The sequence below is a fragment of the Callospermophilus lateralis genome, chromosome 17, assembly GCF_048772815.1.
Source record: "Callospermophilus lateralis isolate mCalLat2 chromosome 17, mCalLat2.hap1, whole genome shotgun sequence".
NCBI lineage: Eukaryota > Metazoa > Chordata > Mammalia > Rodentia > Sciuridae > Callospermophilus > Callospermophilus lateralis.
Genome location: NC_135321.1, coordinates 37,462,303 through 37,482,149, shown reverse-complemented (window position 1 = coordinate 37,482,149; position 19,847 = coordinate 37,462,303). Strand labels below are relative to the sequence as shown.

The window sequence follows — 19,847 nt, the reverse complement described above, 5'->3', positions numbered from 1 at the left end:
ACTATATTGTTATGGGTGTTAAACAATGCAGATAAATAATTTTCAAAGTAAAATTTAAGTTTCCTTACTTTTTTACAAGATACACTGAATGTCATTTGGTTTCTCTCAGATAAAGACTGTATAATCATATGAAAAAAAAGATTTTTTAACCTTTTTTTTTTTTTTAAAGAGAGAGTGAGAGAGGGAGAGAGAGAGAGAGAATTTCCAATATTTATTTTTTAGTTTTCGGGGGACACAACATCTTTGTTTGTATGTGGTGTTGAGGATCTAACCGGGCCTCACGCATGCCAGGCGAGCGCACTACCGCTTGAGCCACATCCCCAGCCCCGGTTTTTTAACCTTAAGGTTATTGTTATGCAAATCTTTGTTGGGTGTATTGACTTGACTCCATAAAAGTACATGGGTTCAGGCTATGCCTTACATTTTTTTTAGAGTCTTTATCCCTCAAATAATTAATTTGATTGTGCTAATGTTTATATTAACCTTCTAATTTAAATCAAACCATCATTCCTAAATATGACTGGCATATATACTTCCAATAGTTCTCTAAGCCCAGTTCTTAAAACTTTATAAAAACAGCAAACAAGAACCAAAAAGAATAGAAGAGTACATGACTTCCAGGTGAGGGTCCATGGACACCTTGTGAGCCTTGGAGCATAGTCCTTCTCCAAGTCAGCCATACTACCCCTGGCCGGGTTTATCCCCAACTGACGAGGTGACTGAATAAGAAGCTTTTGAGACTTGTGTGACTGAATTGTGAGGCTTTACAGAGTATCTATTCCTAAATTTTTACCTCAGAACATTAATAAAAAAAATGGTTACATAAAAAAAACATAAATTATTAAGACTGGCACATAAGTACTAAGAAATAAAAAATATTTATTACATAAGAATGTTTATCATATTTAATACTGAGAATAAAAGCCTATCATAAAGAACAAAGTTCATATACTTGGAAAAGAAGAAACATCACTAATTATTCATAAAGTAATAAATCCAGGGAGTCATGAAGAATGGATATCACATGTGCATTCAACATAAAATTACGATGGAAAATGTAGAGCAATTTAAGAATAAAATTTAAATATGAATTTTATCTCTTCTATCAATAATATGTAAATACAGTTAATAATTGGATCAAATTTACTTACTTTAACTGTTCGATTTTCTTTTCAAAATCTAAATTTTCCTGTTCCTGTTCTTTTAATTCTATTTTCAAATCAATTATTTTTACATTAAAAGCATTCGTTTTGTCTTTAGTTGTCTCTAACTCTTCAAAAACTGCTGAACGTTTATCCTGAAAAGAAAAAGCAGGGATGTTTTATTTAAATTCTCAAATCTTTACAATTTAGGAGGAGACACAATTTACATTGGCTGTGTGAAAATTAAAAACAAATAGTAACTTCTTATCAATTTAGGTAACAACGCTCATGAGTGTCGTTACATGGGACTGAATCAGGTTCACTCCCTGTGAATTGGGCTGGCAACTAAAAACCACAAACACAGAAAATACCTTTTGGGGGGTGCAGTGATGGCTCCTCAGTCTCCGCCCCCAAAAGGGAGGCAAGATAGGCAGGTAAGAGAGTGAGCACCCCCCTGAACCCTGTTTTTTATTGGGGAAAGGTGTTCCATGGAACATTTCACCCAAATAAAGCAAAGGAGTAATATTACAAGAGAACCAGGGGTCGGGGTTTTGGAGGGTGGAGTCTTGCTTGGTGATGTCTTGGTCAGCAGTTTGCCTGACATCTTGGAGAGTCACACCCATATCAGGTGCTGTGTGGGATCATAGGCAGAGCTCGAGAAAAGGACACATATGTCTCACAGCCCAGTCAGAGCAGCAACGTCAGTCCAGTCCCCTCATGTGTTCAAATGCGCATAGCTCACACACACACACACACAGCCCATGGATGGCTGGCAACACATGAGCACTTGTTTTGCAAACATAAAGTCTAATAAAAATTATTTTTACAAATCAGTTGATGATGATGATGGAGGAAATAATTCTAAGACTTCCAATGCTAATTAATCTTTCGGTATTTCAAATATATTAACATCTCTGTTCTCCACCATATTATGGCAAGATAAGACTTTAACCCCCATTTATTCATTAGTAGTTCTCACCATTATAAGACAACACCTCCTCTGCAGACTTCCCCTCTTCCCTCAGCTCAGCCCCTGAGCAACCTTCCCCTCTCACATAGTACTGCACTGCTTTTATGGCTCTTCTCCCAGTACGTTTAGGTGCCTCTTTCCCAGCCTACTCCTTCCATTGGTGAAAAACAATACTGACTCTGCCAGTTAAATTTGAGTTCAAACTCTATCTCCAATGGAGATGGAGATTTACTTTTATCTAACCAATATTTTAAAGTATTCCTGATGCTCAGCTTTTTAAAAAAAAAAAAAAAAAAGGAAACATACAGAAGCACATGCACAAGATGTGAAGGCTAACTTCAAGAAACTCATGAGAACCATTTCATGTTTACAGTGCCCTTGAGATATGGAAGAGAAATGCTGCTTGGGGGTCATGCAGATACCACTATAATACAGGTCACAATGTCCTTTACAAAATGAAAATTAAAATACAAATATTTAAAAATTATTTTTGGGTCTTGAACTGTACTTCTGGTTGAGATATCTCTTACATAAGCAGTGGCTCCAATATGGTGTCACATAACTTAGAAACCTTAAGCTCCACATTTTCTTCACCAATGAAAACACAATGGATCTGTTTTCCCTGGAAAAATAGAGTAGCATTTTTCCATGTACAGTGAATTATTTTTATTTCATCCAACAAACTAAATAGAGGCCTTGCATATAGGCCAGCACTAAGATGAATTTTTAAAAAGTGATTTCAGTTGACTAAGTGAAGATATTTTTGAAGGAAAAAAATGACATTAGTAGTTGGATTAGAATTTAAAAATTACGTATATTTTTACTTTTTTGAAATCAACCTACATAGCCAAATTATATTATACGTTAATATTAAAGTAACTATATTACATCAATGATTCAAAGTACTGCATCTGAAAAGAAACTAATTACTAGTTCATAAGCATATTTATGTTTAATGTAAAATTTTGTAGTTTCAAAATATTAGATTGATGGATTTGGAACTAAAACAATAGATCTATGACAACAGAAGATTCCATTCATTAAATCAAAGTGCAATAATGTCATCTTTTACTTAGTTCCCTTTCAACTCCTTTTCCTCCACTTCTTCTTTCCTTTTTCCTTCCCTCCTTCCTATCACTTCCTTATTTCCTTCCTTCTTCACTTCCTTCCCTTTTTCCCTCCTGTTTTAAGACATTCAGGCTGCTAAAACAATATACGTTAGAACAGGTAATGCATAATCAACATAAATTTCTTTCGTACAGTCCTAGAGATTGGAAAGTCCAAGAAAAAAGCACCAGCAGATATGGTGTCCAGTGAGGGCCACTCTGTTTCAAAGATGGCACCTTCTTGCTGTGTCTTCATGTGGTGAAAGGGGTAGGCAAGCTCACTAGAGCCTATTTTATAAAGGCATTAATCTCATTCACCAAAGTCGAGCCCTCATGAATTAATCACCTCCCAAAGGCCTCACCTCCTAATATCATTGCACCAGGAATTATTTCAATATATGGATTTTGGAGGGGCACAAACATCCTTTTTTCCTTTCCTTCCTCCATCCTCCCTTTGCTTTTTCCTCTTTCTTTGCTTTTTCTCTTTTTCATTTCTTCCTTAAAGTTCCAAGCAATAGAAGCATGTGTGGCAATTACGGAAAGCAATAGACTTCCGCAATAATCCAATCTGAATTTGGCTTTGAATTTTATCCTGATTAGGGGCTAATGCCCTGACAGGGTCCCCCAGTGGAAAAGATAAAAAGAACACATGCTCACGTGCACAGAGTCCTCTTAGTGCAAAAAAATGAGAAATGCAAGACATCCACATAACACTGAACTTGACTGACTAGTTTTCATTGACACAAAGAAATTGTAAATTCAAACTTTTTGAAATTTCATTTCTTACCTCAGTTTCCATTAGTGCAACACGAGTTTTCTTCCCCTTTCTTCGTAATTTTTTCTTTGTTTTTTCCACCTTCTTTCTAACAAAATCCCTCTTTACAACTATATCATTCAGTAACTAGAAGACATTACAATATTAAGTTGTTCAGCATTTACACTTCAATTTTCATTGTTTAGACCAAATAGTACCTAAGTGACTATTTTAATAATGGCAATATTTGTTTCAGTAAATAGAGCAAAAGAATCCCTGTACGTGAATGACAAAAATATAATACGATGTGCCAAATCTCAATATTCTATTTGTATTAACTGAGAGAATCAAAATCTAATCCACTTCAGTTAAGTAACAAAAACAAATAAAATTTCATAGAGATTATAAGATCTCATTATGATATTTAAGATTCTTTATCAAAATTAAAGGTCTAAAGCACAAATTTTCAGCAATCATTACTAAGAAGTGTGCAAAAACTTATTCTATCCTGGAGTTTGTGCCAAGTGACTTGTTCTTAAAATTTATTATCTATTAAAATACAATAAAATTAAAAACGATCTCTGAAGTACAAGAAGATGTGAAAGCCCTGGATATTACAAACTAAGGGGAAACAAATTCATTAATCTTTTCAGGAATTCATTATCATACTCAGACAATTACACTGATGCTTTTGATATAATTAATAAATTTCTATCATCAATGCTTAAGGGGGGCCATTACTGAAATAATGTATCTCACTAGGCATTACTACTGGTTATATAATCGTTCCATCAGTACTAGGATAGCATTGACAAGCTGTATGTAGTACTCAGAACTTGTTATTTCTTATGTGTTATGACCTTGTACAAGTGAAATCAACCTGGTTAGGCCCAAGCTTTTTCTAGTCTATGATACAAGCAGACTCCCCCTTGTCTATTTCATAGGCAGAAGGCTTTGAAGATCAAAATAAACATTTATAATACCAATGCTTTGTAAATCACATTTTTAAATAAAAACAATTTGAAAATTATTTATGACTGAGAACATAAAGTTACATCATCATTTGCAAAGGAAAAAAAATATCTTGTGCCAAAATGGCCCAAATAAATAAATGCATATCCTCCCTGCAGGGAAGGACAAGAATATATAACTCTTACCACACCCTCTACATCTCCATAAGACTAATGATACAATGTATACATATTTTTCTAGTAATTTTTTCTTTGGGAAGGGCTGGTAATATTAGTTATTGCCATAAACTTGTGGTTTTGAAAATATTTTATCAATGTTTGCTTTATTTTTCACCCTAACTGTCTCCACTTGTATATGCATCAAAAATTTACCCTGAGAATGTCAAGACACCTTATATTTTATTTTCAAGTAAATATAACTTTAGCGTTCCATCAAGAAGCTGTGAACATTCTGAATTAAGTTTTCCACAGTGGCAGTTGCACCAGATAAGGCACTGCTCACCCATTTGAAAACTGTTCTTCCTACATACACAGTAAGACAGAGTATGGGGTTCTAAGTAATAGGTCTTGGTAGACAGTTCCACTGTACATCTGTGGTGCATTGCTGAAAGAGTTACTTAGTGTGTCCAAGATGTTCCTAGGTGAAGTCATAATTTCCCAAATAACAATGTGAACTCACATACCAAATTTAGGGGCTTAAAGAGTCCTGCAAATTGGTTTCTGGATTAATGATAAATGCTTACCTGACTCTGTTCTTCATGGAGCAATTTCAGTTGTACAGAATCATTATCTAGTATGAGCAGAGGTTCCAGCATTTCTTGCAGTGCTAGAGCATATACTGCTCTCTCTTTCAAAAGTTCTTTTTTCTCAATTAACTGATTTTCTTGAATGGAATAAATTTTGTTCTGCCAGCAAAATTGTAAATAATTTATTGTTATTAGTTTTCCATGTATGCACAGTAATTAATAAATTACCCACTTATTTCCACAGCCAGGTAGTCATCTTTTTGTTATGTGAAAATCAAATAATAGACTACACCATAAAAAGCAATAGGCACAAGTATAGTATATTTAAAGAGAGCACAGCTATTGTTAGAAAAAATGAGCGAAAAGATTTTACAGACAATAAAATCAAACACTTAAATGAGGGTGAGGGAACAATATGTTAGAGAATACCCCGACAACACATATAGGAACTAGGCAACTCACACCTTCTAAGACCACAGAAAATCAATCAATAATTAGGAAGTTAAGAAGTCAAGGGCAAAAAGTCTGAAAACACTAAAAAAAAAAAAAGATTATTGATCAAATATGTATAAAATAACAGAAGGAATCACAAAATGTGTCTTTGCTTCAAAGAGGACCAAAGGTAAAAATAATTCACATAACACTATTCTAAACTGCTTTGTCTCTTGGTTTTATTTTTCTTATAATGATAACCATGGTTTCGCATATGTACGTACTTCTGAGGCAGAAGCATTTTAGCAGCAAAAAACCTGACCTGAGTTCCAAAGGATATTCAGGTGTTAGATAAAGATGAAAAAAAAAAAAATTAAAGTTCGTTTTACTAGTTATCATGCTTTTCTTTCAAAATCTTTACATGTAAATATCATAGTGTACTTTTTCTTTGAGGGTTAAATCAAGAAATTCATGTGAGAGACACTAAAAGTAAAGAAAACATAATATCATCATAAAGCAAACTAAAGAGTTAGACACTGAGGAATAAGATCTCACTGCCCTTTTACTAGACTGGCAGAAATTCCCATTAAGCCACAAAATGAGATATGTGTATGGGAGGTCAGTTTCTTTATGCATGATCAGACACTGCTAGTTGTACACAGAGGGCAACTGTCATCAGCTAAGGAGAGAAAACTGCTAGCTTGCAAACCAAGCAGTGACAAGATGCCTCATTACAGGCAAATTTAAAATGCTAAGTAAAATGCAAATTAAAAAAAGAATGAAATATCGAAACCAAATGAGTATTACCTGAATTATCATCCCCGTAGTCATTTGATTTCGGATACGTCTTTTCAAGAAATCTTCTCTAGCCTAAATGTCATGAAATTTTTTAAAATGGGAGTTTTACTCACAGACTATTAAAACATATTCTTAAGGATAATTGCAAATATATGATACATTTATGTTGTTCATAGAGAGTAAATGTTCACTATCATTTGTGTATTGCAAAATATTTGAAAACCTTGATGTTATTTGAGGCAAAGGAATTAAGTGTGAGAACACCAGGAAGCAGAATACAGAATTTCATTTAGTTTATACCTTAAGAGTTCTGAGGTTAAAAATGAATCTCAGAATAACCAAAGTAAAATCTAGACCATCATAAATTCCTTTAAAAACACTATTAAATTGCTTTTAAATGTTACTTTTCAGAATGAGCACCTTCGACTTTGAAAACAAAATGAATATAATTCAACTGTGAAGGTTGCAAAATATGATCAGATTCTCCAAACTTTCTTAAATTATTATACTCTTGCTTTAAATTATCACACAAACCCCAAGTGGGAAGTAGTTCATAAAGTTCCTTCTACTATAGGCTTATATCTTGGAATGCCTTATTTTAGAGAGAAGTTGCCCTAAACTTAGGCTATCCTACAGATTCAAAAAAGATATAGCCTTGCAAAGTGGAAAAGAGAGGTTTAACTATGTCTCTAATTTCCGATTCATTACTGAAGTTATTACATCCTATGGAAAATATAAGGAAACAAGCATGTAGGGCTTTTCTTCCAATTCTTCCTCCTCTTTTTACATCCACCCATTAAGATTATGCTTTCCTAAATAAAACAATAATTCCAAAGAAGAAACATCAAGGTGATAAGTAAATCAATAACTTCAATACATTTTACCTAAGAACATATCTACAACCAAAACAAATATAATAATGTATTTTGATAATTTAAAAGAAATTACAGTAAAATCCCATTGTGTATATATGCCATTCATCTACTGAAGGACATCTAGGTTGGCTCCACAGTTTAGCTATTGTGAATTGTGCTGCTATAAACATTGATATGGCTGTGTCCCTGTAGTATGCTGTTTTTAAGTCCTTTGGGTATAGTCCAAGGAGAGGGATAGCTGGGTCAAATGGTGGTTCCATTCCCAGATTTCCAAGGAATCTCCATACTGCTTTCCATATTGGCTGCACCAATTTGCAGTCCCACCAGCAATGTATGAGTGTACCTTTTTCCCCACATAAAAGAGAATAAAATCATGGCATTTACAGGTAAATGGATGGCATTAGAGAAGATAATGCTAAGTGAAGTTAGCCAATCACAAAAAAACAAATGTCAAATGTTTTCTTTGATAAAAGGAGGCTGATTCATAGTGGGGTAGGGAGGGGGATCATGGGAGGAATAGATGAATTCTAGATAGGGAAGAGGGGTGGGAGGGAAAGGAAGGGGACAGGGGATTAGCAATGAAGGTAGAAAGTGATGGACAACATTATCCAAAGTACATGTATGAAGACACGAATTGGGTGTCAACATACTTTATATACAAACAGAGATATGAAAAATTGTGGTATAAATGTGTAATAAGAATTGTAATGAAAAAAAAGTACATGTATAAAGACATGAATTGGCATGAACATAGTTTATATACAAAGATGTGAAAAATTTTGCTCTATATGTGTAATAAGAATTATAATGCATTCTGCTATAGTGATTTTTAAAAATTAAAATCAATTAAAAAAATTTAAAAATTTTAAAAAAGAAATTACAAGTCCCTTCTAATATAATAAGAGACAGAGTTTACCTATTTATTAAATACTTAATACAAAGGGAATACAATTTTAAAATGTTTCAATAATCTGGAGAAAAATATATTCCATTCCAAAATACAATTTCACATTTGACCTTTGTCAGAAACCAATTGACACAGTGGCACAGACCTGTAATCCCAGAGGCCAGGAAGCTGAGGCAGGAGAATTGCAAGTTCAACTCCAGTCTCAGCAGATTAGCAAGGCCCTAAGCAACTTGGTAAGATCTGGTCTCTAAATTAAAAAATATGAAAACAGGGGGTGGGATGCTGGGGATGTGGCTCAGTGATTAAGTGCCCCAGAGCTACAATAGCCATAAAAAGCATTTCTGATTTAATATTAGGGGTGCCACTTTTGAGAGGTTGCTGTATCCCAGGCCCTTTACCAGAGTTTTTTGTATATAAAGGCACCTCTTGCTGCGTAGGGCAATGGCAACTTGTGCGCACTGGGTTCATACAAAATGAGGACAGGTTCAGATGGGCAAACATTTCAATTAACATGATGCTGTGCAAAAATAGGGCTACTTGTATGTGTGCATGTGCGCATGTTAGTGCATCTGTAAATTGTTCATCATATTCATTTAGTGACATAGCTACAGTGTTACCTTTCCCCTTGTTATAACATATACCTAAATGTCTGAGATAATCAACTTATAAAGAGAAAAGAGTTCATTTTGGCTTATGTTTGCAGAGGTTCCAGTCAATAATCAGTTGATCCCTTGCTTTTAGACCTATAGTGAGGCAGTACATCAAGGTGAGATCATATGGTAAAACAAAACACTCATCTCGTGGCTGGGAAACACAAGAGAAAGAAGAAGAGACTGAGGTCCCACAATCCTCTTTGGAGGCATACCCACAGTGACCCAAAGAGCTCCTACTAGACCCCACCTACTAAAGCTTCTACCATCTCCAAATAGCTCCATGCTGTGGACAAAGTCTTCAACACTTGGGCCTTTTGGGGACATTCAAGATCCTAACTGTAGCACCTACTATAATTTGGTTTCAAAGATGAGAAATTTGACATTGTAATGTCATGTGTAGATAATAAAAAAAAAAATTTAAAGATGAGAAATTTGAGGTCACTAAGGTCATAGAGTTTGTCTGTCACATTGACTATCAGCACCAAGGACCTTGATGTTGTAGCTTGTACACTCTCCATAACACTTCAGAGTAAGTTCCCTCCTCCCTTTCCTCAGCATCCAGTGCTGTGGCACATATTTGTTGAATGGATAATTTATTGAAAGATAGGTTCATGGTTAACAAACTGCCTGCATTGGATCTCCAGATTGAGAAATTAAATTAAAAATTTCAGGTTCTTTCAAACTCAACAGTATGTTGTTGTTGGGTTTGTCTTCTGTTTTTGTTTTGTCTTGTCTTATAGTATGAGAAACTCAGGGCCTGCTCATCATAATCCACAGTTTCATTTGTAAGTAGCATCTTGAGAATGGGTGGCAAAGTGAGGTCTCTGAGATGTTTTTCTTGACACTTGGGGAAGTGGGAGTGATTGTAAGAGGGTCAGCGAGGCTGACCCTGACTTAGGATTGCAGCAACATGTATTCTTAGAGTAGGAGCCTAAATTGGATCTGAAGGAAGGCTGCCTTCTCCAGCAATGTGGCCTGTGACCCAACTTGTGCCCTGCCTCTGAGTTCTTCAAACTGTCAATTCATTGTAAAGGGAATGAGAGCCCAGAAAAGTTGCCATGTCACAACTGTTCCAAATAACGGGTTCAACTATGCATACTTCACAGATGCCAAGTCTACTGGGAGAGTAATTGGTGGGGAAAAAAGTTTCAGATTCTTAAAATATCCATTTATTGATTACTATTTCTAATTTGGATAACCAAAGTGCTTGACCCGAATCAGATCATGAGCAAACAAAAAGATGAATCTGTATTGAAATTCCTCCAAGTGACTGGCCTCGACTCCTAAAAAAATGCCAATGAAATGAAAGAGACAATTTTTTTTTTTTTAATGTAAGAAATTCTACTAGTCAAGAAGTCAAAAATGTTGTAACAGATAAATGGTAGGCCTGGTGTCATTGTAATAACAATCCATCAGATTAGAGAAATTTGCATACGTCCACATATTTGTGCTCAAGCTGAAACCTCACCTTTGACCTGGTTGCTGCCTGGCCTTTAGCAGAGAGAAACCAGAAGGTGGCAGCAGAGAGCCATTCTACTGGAAGGGACTCCCTGTATTAGGGAAAGACACTGAATAAAGAATAGATGGCACAGCAGCGCTTGTTTATCTGGAAACACATTCGAAAAGAAAAAAGGGAATCAACACCAATTATAAACAGAGCTCAGCTGGAATCAAGGAGATAGCATCCGTTTATTTCCAGAGACAGAGAAAACCCAAGAAAAATGCTGGGATACTCATGGAAGGAAGGTTGAAATCAAGAATGAGAAATCTTAAAATCTTACAAGAAAATTTAAAAGAAATCATAAAAGAAAATTGAAATCTTAAAAAGAAAATTCGTGAGATTTTTTGTGAACAACTGTGGACTGCACTGAATTCCTGGGACACGGGAGCTCTGGCTCTGAGTGTGTGTTGTTGGTATACGTTTTGGTGGCCAAGCTTCTCTCAGATATAAAAATGTATCTCTTTCTTTTTTTTAATTTACTCATGGAGCTTTTGTAGAAATGTTTTTAAATTACAAAGAGTTACATCAATTAAAGTAGTGTGAATCCCCAAACCCTATTTATTCATTGTGACCTTTGGGTGTCACTTCTTTTTTAGATTCTGAGTTTGAAGTTGTTATCTTTGGGAGACTCAAGCTAAGATCTTTCTACAGCCACTAAAATAAAGCAGAAGTCCCATTAATTTTTAGAAATCCCACTTTGAATTCATCTATAATTTATCCTTATATATTTAACCACTCTTCTACTATTTTCCTATTTAAACTTTCCTAGCCCACATTTCAACAACATATTCATAATTTCCATAAAGCTCTGTTATCTGCTTTGTTCTAAGCCCTGGGAATGCAGCAGTGTGCACAAGATAGGCTATGTTGTTTCCCTCATGGACTTTATTTTCTGTTATTATATTATTATGTAACCTACATTATTATTATAGTCTGCTATTATATAATTGTTAACAGGGGTTCACTTGATGCTTTGACTATATCCCTTGTGACTCTGAAACTTACATATCTTCTTTCTTTTACCAACCTTCTTCTCCCTGATCTTCTTTTCTCTTTCTCCTTCCTGATCTTCTCCCCGCTGATCTTCTTTTTCCTAACCTCTTCCCTGAGCTTCTCTGCTATTCTTTTCCCTAATGGTCTCCTCCCTGATCTTCTTCTTACTGATCTCTTCTCCCTAATCTCATTTTCTCTAAATCACCTTTAAAAAAAAAAAAAAAAAAAAACGTTCCCCATGATGGGCAGAATGACAGCCTTTGGAACAGGAGTCCCCTGTGTTTCTCCTTTGCTAGCAAAGCAATAAACCTTCTTTTTTCCTTTTTCTCAAAATTGTGTCCCCCATTATTGGATTGGGTTTGGGGACAAGGACCGTGCTATTGGCAACATAACCAGTTATAAATATCTTTAAGCATGTATTTTTGTTGACTTTGTTTATCTTTGCTATCTGGATATTTTTTTGATTTTTATTTTTGAGTAATGTTACAGTTACAAATCATGAATATTTTTAAAATTACTCATATATATTAATTAGTCACTTCCCAGAAAAGTTTGGTCTACACTGAATTGGACACTTCAACACATATGAATTAGTATATCAATAGATATTGATCATTATCAAATATTAGTTTTCACATATGAGAAACTGGAATAACAACATGTTCTTTTCCACGAAAAGACAACATGGAGAAAGTAATTTACCCAAGGCATCACTCTTACTAGGCCCTCAACAAATAGCTACTATTACTTTCAATGGGCTATTTAGAATCTACACATTTATCACATTTGTCAGAAGACAAACTCAAAAGTAAACTGTGTGAATTGTTAAAGTTTTTGTTGTTGTTGTTGTTTTGTGTTTTGTTTTTTTTTTTATCCTGAAGTGGTCCCTCAGCTGCAGAAAAGTGGGGCTGACTTGGCAACAGATGGCAGGGGGGTGACTATTCATTCTGCTCAGTGAGGAGTGGATTTGAAGCATGTGGGCAGTTCTTTTTACAGCACTGTGTTCTACAAATTGCCTGGTGCTCTGGAATCAGTAACTCGGAAGCCTGATGTAGGTACTCTCTATTCTTATGTTATACAAGGTGCAAGGGCACATCTCAGAATATCCTGCTCATACCATAGATGGAATTATTATGTGTTAGACATACAGGATGAAGTTGAACCAAGCACCACACTCCTGGTGCTCCAAGTAGTTTATAATTAATAGCAAATATTGACTGGCTACACTGAGACTCTCATGATCTTCTATGTAAGCTGGGTTTCTGCCAAGATGTAATTTTCTTCTTATTTATCAGAAATGATTTTTTTAAAAAACCTACTAACCCATAAATTAAATCTAATTCTCAAGAATAACTTTATAAATTTCAGGTTAGTGACTTTTGTATATATAGATATACAACCTTGAATTTTCTTCTCGCTTCTGCTATTTTGTCTTCTAAATCTTCTACTCTATATTTGGCTAGATGGAAATGAGAACCGATGTGATATGCCTCCTTGTAGAGATATTTGAGAAACTCTTCATTCTTTGCCTTCATTTTCAGCAAATATTGAATCTCCATTTCATACTCATTTTTTCTCCTTTTGCTGTAAAAAATAAAACCAAGTGATTAATATAATGATTGTAATTATATGTATATTGGGGCAAAATAATATGGTTATTCTAAGAGAATAGATACTAGGCAAATATATTAATTAATAATAAAAAGGGAAAACATTATATTTTATGTTTCCTAAAGTACAAAATAACCAATTAACTAAAATTTGAATACAGAAAATGTGTCCTAAGATTCTGTTTCTTTTTCTGTATCTCCTGTTGGTTAGCCCTAATTCTCAGGCTGTGTCCAATCTCAGAACTTCAACAAGGAAGAATTGGGGAGAAGCTTTCCTTCACCACCTCCATCTGCTATGTTGCTCTTCCTCATTCTCTGAAACAGAGCGATGGAGTTGGTGGGCTGTGGATTGAACCTCTGAAATCTTGAGCCCCAAATAAAATTTTCCACCTGTAAGTTGTTCTTATCTAATATGCTGTTCATAACTAGGAAAAGTTTACTACCAGTGATAGAATTTATGCTAAGAAAGAATCTGATCTTAATGGAGCCCAGAGCAAGCTTCGAGAATATGAAGCAGCACTGAGGTCTACAGACACGGCTCTGGCCACTGCACTTGGTGATTTAAAAAGTTTAGAGGGAGATTTAGAGGATTTGAAGGATCAGATTTCCCGGTGGAAGCCTCTCAGAGGCTGCCAAAAGACAAGCAGATGAAACTTCACTTAAAGTGGATTTGGAGAATCCTGGTCAGAGCTTACAGAGGAGGACTTGGAGTTTTGTAAAAACATGAACAAAGAGGAGATTAATGAGACAAGAAGAAAGCATGAAACGTGCTTGATAGAGGTGATTCTGGGCATCAGATCCAGTATTAATACAAGCTGGCTCAAGCCCTTTATGAGACAAAAAAGCAATATGTGTAAGTGAGGCTGTACAAGGAAGAGGTTGAACAGATTTCCATGCCAAACCTGAGAACCTCCGACTGTCCTCAGAGACTAATACTTCCACTGTCAACAGTGCCAAGGAAGAACGGAAGGAAGATCATGTGAGAATGGAGAGCCTTTCATCTCGACTTTCTAATCTACAATAAAGTGTCTAGAGCATGTTTGGAAATGATTTAAGAGTTGGAGGACTGGTTTGCTAAAGAAGAGAGACAACTCCTCTCACAAGTTATCTGGCGGGGGTGGTGGGGGAGGCAGAAATAAGGGATCAGATGCAGCAAAAGCTGAATGATTATGAATAACTTCTTCCTGTTAAGCTAGACCTGGACATGAAAATCATCACTTGTAGGAAACTCTTAGAAGGAGAGAAAGAGTGGTTGAAACTCTCCACATGCTCTTCTTCCCGTGTGAGAGTGTCCCCAGCCTCCTCAAGTCACAGTGTGGGGGCACAGCTAGAGGAAAGAGGGAGAGAGTTGATGTGGAGGAATCAGAGGTCTGCAGAGGTGTTAGCATCACCCATTCCACCTCAGCCACTGGGAATGTGTGTGTTGAAGAGATAGATGTTGATGGGAAATGTATTCAGGTGATGAATGCTTCTGAACAGGATCCACCAAGGGGAGGCTGGGAGATGATCAGGAAAATTAGAGACACATCAGTCACTTACAAATATGCCTCCAGATATGTGCTGAAGGCAGCCCAGACTGTGGCAATTTGGGCTGCAAATGCTGGTGTCACAGCCAGCCCTCCCACCGACCTCATTTGGAAGAACCAGAATTCTTAGGGCACTGGTGAAGACTTGAAGGTCATATTGAAAAATTCTCAGGAAGAAGAGGTTGAGCAAAGTTTTTGAAACAACCCACACCTGAAAAGGAGGAGGAAGAGAAGGAAGAACCAACCAGGGGGACTGTTGAGAAAGAACTTTCCCATCAGCCGAGAGGTTCAGGAGCACTCAGTAGAAGCTGGGCAATTATGTAAACTTCTCCAGTTGACTGTCTTCCTCAAGATAAACATGTATGGTGATCCTTACCTATATACAGTGCAGAGTCTTCTTAGAAGCACAGAATATTTTTATATTTCCTGTATTGTGAATTTTTAAGCTGGAAATCTGATGAACTTTTTAACACTGAAGTTTTGTAAAAGAAATCATACCCATAATACTTTGTTGCAAGATACGAATTTATTGACACTGTACTGTGTATCGTGTAGAAAGGCTCCCTCGAAAATTTTGGCTTTTTTTTTCTTTTTTAACATGTATAATATGTGTTTTCTTTAAGTTCCTATGAGAAGGGAATGGGAGAGAAAATAAAACCACTGTGTGTCTGGGTGTAATTTAAAGATTATTCCATCTAGATTAGCAATCTGCTCTTGATTACTTTCTGCTATAAGTAACAATGCTGTGAGGGAAGGGTAACCATTTTTCAATATACTGAAGTAACCGTTTTTCAATATACGGAACTTTTGCACTGAACTTTTTGTACTGTAATAAGCAATCAAGGTTCAAAAAAATTTTTTTTTTTAAGGAAAAGAAAATTTTCAAGAAGGCAATATTAACTTAATCCTTATGTTAACACTCTGGATGAAGGATTCCACAAAACATTATTTTATGGTTTCTTCTCTTAGATTCTTGAGGAAAATGGGGCTTCTCTGTTAAAATACATTACTTGTGTTTTTAAAAAGAGTGTAACACGTTTCAACCTCTTATGTGATATTAACAAATTAAAAAAGCTGTTTTACTATTAAAGAAAGAATTGGGAGGTCCCAATGCTTAGCTGTCAGAAGCATCACCCAAGGAGCCTGATTGTCAGATCTCCACCACATCTTCTGAGTCATAACCTGAAAGTAAAATTCCCTCTGTGTTCCTCCCTTGCATCTCCCCTTTTGCCTTCCCTGAAGATTTTTTTACTAGAGCACATTTTAAATGGAATAGCCAAACCAAAACATGAACTAGAGCAGAGTTTCCCAGCCTCAGTACTATCACATTGGAGTCAGATGATTCTTTGTTATAGGAAAATATGCCAGTCGCTGCAAGATGTTTTGCAGCATCTCCCCACTAGATGTCTGCAGTACCATCTCAGTTATGACAAACAAAAATGTTTTCAGACATTGCTAAATGTCTCCTGGTGAGGGCACAACATCATCCAGTTGAGAAACACTTGACTAGAGCACGGGTTCTCAACCCTCCCTGTGCAATGCATTTAAAGATATTGTGCTTCCAGATGTTCTGATATAATTGGTCTGGGGTAAAGCTCTAGAATCACCACTTTTAAGCACCCCAGGTGACTCTAATATGCAACCCCAAAGTAGGCTACCCACATTGACTAGACAGTGTTTCTCAAATTGAATAGATGTTAAGGGTCACAGGGGGAGCTTATTACGTCAGAATCCTAGGCTCTGTTTTCAGGATATGATTCAGAAGTTGTAGAATAGATCTGCAAATATGATCCAGGTGATGTTGATGATGCTTGGTCGCAGACCACACTTTGTTCAAGCAGCACTCTACTCTAGAGAGTACCATCAGGGAGAAAGTGAGTGATTAGGACTTGTTTAACAGAACACAGAGAAGACTGGATTAATGTGGCCAACTCAGCTGTGGGGAAAAACAAGGAGTAAATACAAGTGATGAGGGGCTGCACTGATTCCTCTTCTTGCTTATTCCTGGACAGAAAGTAAGGATGATGTAGGGGAAAAGAGCATGCATTCACAGCTTGCCAAAGACATCTTGGCTTACAAATGGGGAAATCATCCCTGTAGAATAACAATGGAGTGGGGGGTGGATCAAAGCAGGATTTGAAGAAAAGCAGCAGAAAACTAACTGAATTATCCCACCAGATGAGTGACCTGGATAAGGTGCACTGATTCATAGCAGGTTTTGCATGAGCTGTGGTTGCTTGTGAAAAGACCAACTCAGTAACCGGGACTGTAGGCTTCTAGAACTAGGACCTAGGGCCCTGAGATGACTAGATCCTGAGGTCAAGAACTCAACCAAGCTGCCTACTATGTCAGCACCTACATTAATATTATCTCTGATATTATCTTAGAGCCATCACTGTGAATCAGAAAAGAGCAACATAAATGACATGCTTTAAAGAGGGGAGAGTTGGGATCAAGCCGGGTCAAGTAGAAACAAGTTCAAACCTTCAATCGGAAATAGATGAGCATGGGTGTGTGTGTGTGTGTGTGTGTGTGTGTGTGTGTGTGTGTGTAAGAGGGAGGGAGATAGACCTATTTATTTAAGAAAAAGACAAAAGACACATTAAGAAATATATGAATCCAACCCCCTCTGGGTGCTATTCATTTTATGATACACTGACATATCTTAAAATTAATATTTAAAATGTTCTAAAATCTAAATAAAGGAATACTTACACTATAAAAGGAAAAGAAATGGTGACAAACATCAGAAATGAAACAAAAACAAGCTGATGTGGAAGAAAACAAATTATAACAAGGGAAGAAATGATAAAAAAAAGAGTTTTGAAATAGACCAGATGAATTTCAGACTAAAAGGGTCAAAGAATGCTTTAGATGAAAATGTGGGAGTAAAGTACTAAGATATTCATCCAGAAAGTTACCACAAAATGTATGTGTGTGTTGTGTGTGTGTGTTTGTGTGAGCACACATAATATATGTATGTCATCTGTGTCCACATATAGTACAGGTATAAAAATGAGTGTATGTGTGGTTATGTTTGTTCTGAATTAAAGATGGTTCTACTTATGATTTCTTGATTTTAAGATGGTGCAAAAGCTATATGCGTTCAATAGAAACTGTATTTCAGATTTTGAGTTTTGATCTTTTCCTGGTATGTGGTACAATACTCTCTTGCAATGCGGGGCAGTAGCAATAAGCCACAACTCCAAGTCAGCCACATCATCACAAGGGTAAACAACTCATAGAGTAGGCTTATATTATACTTCAGTAGTTATACTCTATAACCTACTATTTCCAACCTATGCTGTTTGGTAGGTTTGGTGTATTAAATGCATTCCAACTTGAGATATTTTGAACTTATGATGGATATATCAGGATGTAACCCCATTTTAAGTTGATGAGCATCTGTGTGTGTTTTTTGTATCTATTGTATGTACATTTGAGTATCAGTATGCATGTCTATGTATGTATGAGAATATGTGGGTATGCACATTTACATATTTCTGTGCTTTGTGGAACACAGCACATGTGTGGAGTGGAAGGTAGAGTGTGTATGCTTGTCTGTTAAGAGGCATCCCCCTTTGATCTGTAGAAGAAAAACAATGATAAGGAGATCTGTTGTGGAAAGGGCAGGGAAATTCATTTCTAGACTCTAAAAAAAAAAAAAAAAAAGTCCACAGGCCAGACAACAAAATATGTTGTGAATCCTGAACATCACATAAACAAAACTTTATAGCTAAAGATATGGTGACAAAACAACTGTATGTTAAAGATAAAGAGAAAATAGGGGGAGAGTCCCATAGAGAAAAGAGATGCCAAGTGACGCAATGAACACCAGAAGAAAATGACTCTTTGAAGCTAAGCAAAAACAGATGTCAAACTAGAATTCCATACAGGGCCAAATTATTATTCAAGATTGATGAGTAAAATAGACACAGGTCAAGAAAATTTACCACAAGGCTCTCATGTAAAAACCATCACATAATTACTTCAGATAAATGTAAAGGGAACTAAAAGGGTAAATAAAGAAGGTATACATACAAAAACGAAGAAGAAATATCAGCAGATAGACATAAGCATTGATTTTGAAAAATTAACTATGATATACAAACACAGCTAAAGCATTAGGTAATTGTAAAAAGATGGGACAATTGTAAAGGTGTTCAATATACAATTAATTTTTGTTAAAATGTGTGCAAGGCCCAGAATACTATGTTGGAGCTAAATAACTCCAGATTTTATGAGAAATGTTTAGAATAAACATGCTTTTTAATTAAATGGTGTCACTATTTTAGTAAATGTCTTTTAACAAATTTTAGTGTTGTCTGAAAGATAAAAGCCTAAAACTAAACCACTCAGGAAATTTTAAAATAATCATTGGGGAAGCAACATTAATATATTAATATGAGAACCATTAATAAGAACATGAAAACAGATAATAATAAAAGAAACAATCCAAACAAAAAAGAAATACTGTTTCTATGGCTCTGACTACATGTTCTCAACATATGTAAACAAAAATGCACAATTATAAACACCATTTGACAATATAAGAAGCAACTGATAGGTTGCCCTCTATCAGAACATCATAGAACAGGCATTAGCATACATAGGTGGTGTTTGTAGCAAAATGACAGCTAAAAAATTGTTAGATCTAAAAACTAACATGGATCCTCAAATTGAAAGGCTCTACTTAATGCTAAACTGGATAAATTACACACACACACACACACACACACATACACACACAATTATGAAATTTCAGAACTCTGAAACAGGAGAAGAACATTCTAGCTTCCAAAGAGAAAGGACAGTTTATTATGAAGAAATTATATCCAAAATGCATCAGATATCTCACCAAAT

The 19,847-nt window shown here is 35.8% G+C and overlaps 1 protein-coding gene and 1 pseudogene across 1 annotated transcript in view; one reads left to right on the top strand and one right to left on the bottom strand.

The window, feature by feature from the left end:
* Ccdc178 (coiled-coil domain containing 178) overlaps positions 1–19,847 on the bottom strand; it is a 349,129-nt gene that overhangs the window by 243,030 nt on the left and 86,252 nt on the right. Inside the window, exons 11-15 of the mRNA XM_076836870.2 lie at positions 13,249–13,432; positions 6,929–6,991; positions 5,687–5,848; positions 4,006–4,119; positions 1,152–1,297 (exon numbers count right to left, since the gene is read on the bottom strand). Of these exons, the coding sequence (XP_076692985.1) occupies positions 1,152–1,297; positions 4,006–4,119; positions 5,687–5,848; positions 6,929–6,991; positions 13,249–13,432 (669 nt within the window). The remainder of the gene's footprint in view (positions 1–1,151; positions 1,298–4,005; positions 4,120–5,686; positions 5,849–6,928; positions 6,992–13,248; positions 13,433–19,847) is intronic.
* On the top strand, positions 13,787–15,308 carry LOC143382962 (lamin-B1 pseudogene; annotated as a pseudogene).